Source organism: Chelonoidis abingdonii, chromosome 5 (assembly GCF_003597395.2).
Source record: "Chelonoidis abingdonii isolate Lonesome George chromosome 5, CheloAbing_2.0, whole genome shotgun sequence".
In the NCBI taxonomy this organism is placed as follows: Eukaryota; Metazoa; Chordata; order Testudines; family Testudinidae; genus Chelonoidis; species Chelonoidis abingdonii.
Genome location: NC_133773.1, coordinates 148,042,192 through 148,049,691, shown reverse-complemented (window position 1 = coordinate 148,049,691; position 7,500 = coordinate 148,042,192). Strand labels below are relative to the sequence as shown.

Sequence of the window (7,500 nt, the reverse complement as noted above, 5' to 3'; positions counted from 1 at the left end):
TATATATATATATATATATAAAAAAGATAATGGAGTCTAATTTAGTTGTTACCACTCAAAAAAGATCTTGGAGTCATTGTGGGTAGTTCTCTGAAAACATCCGCTGAATGTGCAGCGACAGTCAAAAAAGCGAACAGAATGTTAGGAACCATTAGGAAAGGGATAGATAAGACGACAGAAAACATCATAATGCCACTATGTAAATCCATGTTATGCCCACATCTTGAATACTGCATGCAGTTCTGGTCAATCCATCTCAAAAAAGATGTATTTGAATTGGAAAAGGTACGTAGAAAGGCAATGAAAATAATTAGGGGAACAGAACAGCTTCCATATAAGGAGAGATTAAATAGATTGGGACTGCTTATCTTAGAAAAGAGAAAAAGAAGAGATATGATAAAGGTCTATACAATTATGAATGGCACAGAGAAAGTAAATAGGAAAGCCTTATTTATCTCTTCACACAAAACAAGCAGCAGGGGTCACCCAATGAAAGTAATAGGTAGCAGGTTTTAAACTAAAATAAGGAATTACTTCTTCACATGCAGAACTTGTTGCCGCAGGATGTTGTGAAGGCCAAAAGTATAACTGGGTTCTAAAAAACCATTAGGTAAATTCATGGAGGATGAGTCCATCCATAGCTATAGCCAAGATGGTCAAGGACGCAGGCTCTGGGTGTCCCTAAATCTCTGACTGCCAGAAGCTGGAACTGGCCAACAGGGGATGGATCAATTGACAATTGCCCTGTTCTGCTCACTCCTTCTGAATTATCTGGCAGTGACCATTCTCAGAGACGGGATACAAGGCTAGACCCAGAGTGGCCATTCTTAACATTCTCATTTATTTACATTTCACTGTACTAAAAACATACATTCTTTGCTTGCATCCAGCGTACCAAGGAACCAAGATCGCTCTGAATCAGTGACTTGTCCTCCTCATTTACCCCAGGTTTTGTATCATATACAAATTTTATCAGTGATCACTGTTTTTTCTTCCAGGTCACTGATTTAAATGTTAAACTTCAAAGGGCAAAGAACTGATCCCTCTGAGACCCCACTGGAAATACACCAGCTTGATGAGAATTCCCTATTTATAATTAAATTGAGACCTATGAGTTAGCCAATATTTAATCAATTGAATGTGTGCCATCTTAATTTTATATTGATCTAGTTTTTTTTAAACAAACTGCCATGCAGCATAAAATCAAATTGCTTACAGAAGTGTAAGTGTATTACAGCAATGCTATAACCTTTATCAAACAAGCTTGTGATCTTGTAAATATATATCTATATCTCACATTAGTTTGACAGAATCTATTTTCCATAAATCCATGTTGATTAGCATTAATCATATTTAAGGCTACATTTTAGTCACGGGTATTTTTAGTAAAAGTCATGGACAGGTCACAGGCAGTAAACAAAAATTCATGGCCCATGACCTGTCCATGACTTGCACTACATATCCCTGACTAAATCTTGGGGGGTGAGGGGGACAGCCTGGAGGCACCGCGGGTGCTGGGGGAAGGTAGGGGGCAGTGCATGGCAAGGGACCCCTCCCCTCCCACCCCCCGCTAGTGCTAGGGGAGGGGGGTACGGTGGCCCGAGACTGCCCCAGCAGCAGACAGTGTGACTGGCCCAGGGGGCTGCCTGAGTTGCTCAGGTGGTCCACAGGCGAGACGCACTGGCCACGACAGAACTCTCAGAAGTCATGGAATCTGTGACTTCCGTGACAAATTCGCAGCTTTAATCATATTATCCTCTTTTATTAACTGAGCCCTCTATCAGTCACTCCATTATCTTGCCTGAGATCAACATCAGGCTGACAGGCCTATAATTACTCGGGTCATCCTGTTTTCCCCTTCTTAAAAATTGCCACATTAGCTGTCTCCCAGTTTCCTGGAACTTCCTGAGTGCTCCAAGACTTACTGAAAATCAACATAAATGGTCCAGCGAGCTTCTCATCCAGCTCTTTTAACCTGTATCCAAGAATTTTATCTGGACCAGGTGATTTAAAAATATCTGACTTTAATAGCTTCTGACTTAACATCTTCCAGAGATCCAACTGGAACGGAAAGAGTGTTATAACCATATGATGAGATTGTATCATCTGTTCTTCCTCAAATACAGAACAGAAATAGTTACTGAATAGTTTGGCCATTACTGAATTACCATTGTCAGGATTATTTTTGTTCCTAATATATTTTAAGAATTCCTTATTGCCCTTAAATCTGCTGGCCATATAGATTTCTCCTTGTGACACTATACTTCCCTAATCAGTTGTCTACAATTCCTAACTTCTTATTTACATTCATTACTATCAATTTCCCCTCTCTTCCACGTGTTATATACTGTATTTTTGTAGGTGTCTTCCCTCTAAACAAGGCAGGTTTTATAACCAGGATGGCCTTCTTCCTCAAAGATCACACTGAACATAGGCTGCTGTTTTAGGACCAGATGTGATCCACACATTGCCCTGGAGCACCTGGGAGGAGGAAAGCAGTCTAGAACATGGGGGGCAGGGGACTGGACTCAATGACTTCTCGAGGTCCCTTCCAATCCTAGAGTCTATGAATCTATGGTCCTGACTCAGCCTCCTTCTGCATACATTCAGAGCCTACAGCCTGGTGACTCAGCATACTGTGAAGAGAACTACAAGGGGCTGCCCTACAGCCCTGCCCTACCCCGGTACCTGCCTCTTTTTTCCCCTTCCTTGTGCAGGAATCTCGATGATTCTTAGGCACTTCCCAGGAGATCTGAAAAAAAGCAAGAAACTTCAATGTCAATTATCCTTCCAGCACTGCAGGACACCCACCCTCAGCACTCCTGTGCTGCACACAGGACTGGAGCCCACCCTGTTGGGCACCGCGCAGTCACTGGGGAGACACTCCTTGCCCAAGCAGCTGACAAACCCAGACAGGAGGAAAGAGCAGCCAAAGCCAACATGGACACCTTCACTATCACAGATTCTAATCCCAGAACAGACCACTGTGATCCTTTAGTCTGGTCTCCCATACAGCATGGGTCAGAGAACATCAACAGAACCATTCCCATTTGAACCAGAGCATATATTTTAAATAAGAGCCCTTTACCCCAGCTCAGACTCAGCCCATCCATAGTTAACTCCTTGACTGCTTACAGCTGATGTATCTAGTGTTGCTGTAGCTGGGTTGGTCCTAGGGTATTGGAGATACAAGGAGAGTGAAGTAATACCTTGTATTGGACCAGCTTCTGCTGGTGAGAGAGATGAGCTTCCGAGCTACACAGAGCTCTTGTTCAGGTCTCGGAAAAACACTCAGAGTGCAGGAGTAGCTCGAGGGGGCCGCAAATGTGGGGGTGGTGGGGAGAAAACAGTATGAGAAGCTGCCCGACAGGCAGACAAGTTGGAGTTTGAGAGGGGTAACAATAAGATGAGAAAGAAGAGAAGCGGGGGTATAGGGGAGGGCTGGGAAGAGAGCCAAAGGGGAGGACAAAGACATTGATTTGATGCATAGATTCATAGTCTAGGACTGGAAGGGACCTCAAGAGGTCATTAAGTCCAGTCCCCTGCCCTCATGGCAGGACCAAATAACGTCTAGACCATCCCTGATAGACATTTATCTAACCTACTCTTAGATATCTCCAGAGATGGAGATTCCACAACCTCCCTAGGCAATTGATTCCAGTGTTTAACTAACCTGACAGTTAGGAACTTTTTCCTAATGTCCAACCTAAATCTCCCTTGCTGCAGTTTAAGCCCATTGAGCCCATTGTGTCTTGTTCTATCATCTAGAGGCTCATAGGTTGGAATCAGGCTTTTTCCTGTCGTCTCTGATGCTCCTTTTTAGATACCTGAAACGCTATCATGTCCCTCTTTAGTTCTTCTTTCCAACTACAATAAACCCAATCTTTTCAGCTTCCTTCATATATGGTCATTTTCAGACCTCTTAATACATTCTTGTTGCCTCTCTGGACCCTCTCCAGTTTGCTCCACATCTTTCTTGAAATGCGTGCCAGAACTTGGACACAAATACTCCATTGAGGCTCTAACAGGCGCAGCAGTAGTTAGAGCGGGTAAGGAATGAATATCGTCGTGTCCTTGTTTACAAACACACAGCTGTTAATGACCCAGAATCACGTTGCTTTATTTTGCAACAGTATCACACTGTGACTCATATTAGCTGATGGGTCCACATGACCCTAGATCTCTTCTGCCATATCCTTCCTAGACAGTCTTTCGCCATTTGTAATGTGTGAAACTGATGTTCCTTCTCATAGTAAGCACTTTTGTCATTTGCTTTATTGAACTTCATCCGGGTTACTCAGACCATTTCTCAGATTGTCTCAGATCATTTGAATTTGACCCTGTCCTCCAAAGCCAGTGCACCCTCCAGTTGGGTATATCCACAAACTTAATAAGCGTACTTTCTATGGCCACAAATCAGCGTTGATGAAATTGAACAGAGCCGTTCCAAACAGACCCCTGTGGCAACCACCACTTGTATACCTTTCACAGATTGGGAAGCCTATAATAACCATCTCTGAGTACGTTATCCACCAGTATGCACGCACCTATAGTAGCCTCATCTAATTGTATTTGCCTAGTTTATCAGATAAGGAATCATGCGCATGACCGTATACATGCCTTACTAAAGTCTAGTTACACATCCACCGCTTCTCTCCTTTTCCACAAATGCATTATCCTATTCAAAGAAAGCTATGTCAGATTGTGTTGAATGATTTGTTCTTTTACACAATCCATTGCGGCTACCATCACGCTTACACCTCCAAGGTGTTTCCAATGATTCTTAATACTTGCTTACTTATCTTTCCCTGGCACAGAGTAAACATATACGTCTGTAGTTGTACTGGGTTGTTGTTTATTCCCTTTTTATAGATGGGCATCCATATTTTGCCTTTTCCTCTTTGGAATCTCTCTCTTTCTCCCATGACTTCCAAATAATAGCATAGAGGCTCAGATACCTGCCTCTAATAACCTCTTGAGTATTTAGATGCATTTCATTTCACGCCCTGGGACTGCAGGCAATCTAATCTTTCTAAGTGATTTTAACTTGCTTCTTTTTATTTTATCGTTTCTAAACTACCGCCTTCAAAGCCTTCACTATATGTAGACATTCCTGTCAGACTTCTCAAGGAAGACCAAAACAAAAAGTCCTAATAAGCATCTCTAGATCATTTTCAAGTTTCCTGTTACTGTTCCTTCCCCTCTCACGATGCAGTGGGCCTACCTGTCCTTGTCTTCCTCTGCTTCTTAATGTTTATGATAAAGTACTCTTCTTGCCCTTTATGTCTCAAGCTAGGTTGAGCCTTATTTTGTGCCAATTTGCCTTCTTAATCTTGCCCCTGCCATTCCATGTGTTATTTAGCCTATCTTTCATCTTGTAACTGACCATAGTATTCCATTTTTTTATATGAATCCTTTTTATTTGTAGGTCATCAAGCTTGTGTAGAGAGCCGTGGTCTTTTGCACATTCTATCTGCTCTACCATCGGAATAGCTTGCTTGTTGGGCCTTTAATTAGTGTCACCTGTTAAAAAACTTGCCACTCTCTCTCATGTGTTTTCCCCCAAGTCTTGATTCCCATGACCTTACCTTCAGTCTCTGAGCTACCAAACCAACCTCTGAAATCCGATGGTCTCTAGTTTGCTTGTACCCCTTCTACCTGCCTTGATGCGAAACTATGATCTTCGATCACTTTCACCCAAGCTTTCCTCTACTTTCAAATTCTCAATGATTCCTTCCTATTTGTTAAAATCAAGTCTAAACAGTTCCTCCCTAAATGCCTTTTCAACCTTCGTGAAAATAAAAAGTTGTCTGCAATGCAGTCCGCACTTATGGATAGTCCTTGCCCGCTGGGTGTTACGTACCAACATATATTCGGATAGTTAAATCCCCCACACCACCGCAAATCTTGGGCTTTGGACGAATTTTGTTAGTTTTATAAAGCTCATCCACCTTCCACCTGTGTTACGGTGCCTGTAGTAGACTGCCTAGCACGACATCAGCCTTTGTTTTTTACCCCTTTATCCTAACCCAGAGGACTCTCACACTTCCATTCCTATGTCCATCTCCACCTCAGTCCAAGTGTGTATAATTTTCAATAATAATAAGGCAACACCTCCTCAGCTTCTCCCGTCTATCTTCCTGAACCAACTATACCCATCCACACCACATTCCAATCATGATGTGTATTCCACCAAGTTTCAGTGATGCCACAATGTCATAGTTGTATTCTTTATTAGCCTCCAGTTCTTCCTGCTATTACACACTTTCGCATTTGTATATAGGCATCTAACATCAGTAAAAATGGGGAGCCAACAAGCGGACGCTTGAAGGGGTAGTTTTCCAGTGCCTGGCCAGTCAACGAGTCCCAGCAGCTGCATTCTGAATGGAAGCAAAGTGCCTGAGGTGGTGGTGATGTCCGGAACGGAGGAGCAGAAGCAAACCAGGTGAAAAGGTGGACACGAGGAGGTTCCCCTCCCGTGCAAGAGAAAGAGCTGGATCTGAGGCTCCACTCTTAGGAAAAACGTTCGGAGAGAGGGCACCACATCTCAGCTCGACCACATCATGGGGGAGAGGACGGGTACTCACACAAGATCAGCGCAGCTTGCGTTTGCCACGTGCCAGCACAGCAGCACTTGTCGACACGCTGCAGCATCTAGCAGCAGAGAGCAGCAGCAGATCTGCCCGGCACACCACACAGCACACGATCGTAGATGAAGCTGGCGTCAGCAGAGACGAGTTCCCTAAGCAAGAAGGTTGTTTAAAGCAGAGAGAGAGAGATGAACGAGAGAAAGAAAAAAAAGAGAAAAGATCCAGGGTTGAGCGTCTATGATCCATTGCAAGAGTGTGGGAGGAGCAGATAGAACGAATATCAGGTTGGAAGGGACCTCAGGAGGTATCGTACTTCACCCCTTGCTTCAAAGCCAGGACCATTCCCAACTAAATCATCCACGACAGGGCTTTTGTCAAGCTGAGCCGTTAAAAACCTCTAAGGAAGGAGTTACCCCAGTCTCCCAGGTAAGCCCATTCCAGTTTGGTTCACACCTCCTAGCGAAAGATAGTGTTTCCTAATACCAGACCTACTCCCCACTGCAGCTTGAGACCTATTATCTTGTTTCGAGTCAAAGCAAGAGACAGGAGGATCCAGGACAGATAGGTACTGTGGAAGCCACTGGGAGGTGCAGAATTAGTGGAGGAGAGTGCAATCGATGTGCCATCAAGCACCTGAGCGCGTCAAGAGGATGGGCAAGACTCCCACCAAGGCCTGGCCATGAAGCCAGGTGACAGCAGCCAGAACTGGGAGAAAGGATCCAGTATGGACTGGGGCAGAAGCAGCCAGGGAGAAGACGAAGAGCGATGGAGACCAGAGCATGTTCATGTATGGTCCAGAAGAAGGCAGAAGCTGTGTGAGGATATTGCGCCAGGGAGGGTGAGGTCCAATGCGTGAGCGACGAGAAGTAGAGTGTAGCGAGGGACGCTCACAGGTGAATCAGTTCGCACA

The 7,500-nt window shown here is 44.2% G+C and overlaps 1 protein-coding gene across 1 annotated transcript in view; it reads right to left on the bottom strand.

The window, feature by feature from the left end:
• SEMA4F (ssemaphorin 4F) overlaps positions 1-7,500 on the bottom strand; it is a 224,451-nt gene that overhangs the window by 122,406 nt on the left and 94,545 nt on the right. Inside the window, exon 3 of the mRNA XM_075066742.1 lies at positions 2,689-2,752. Coding sequence (XP_074922843.1) covers positions 2,689-2,752 — 64 coding nt within the window. The remainder of the gene's footprint in view (positions 1-2,688; positions 2,753-7,500) is intronic.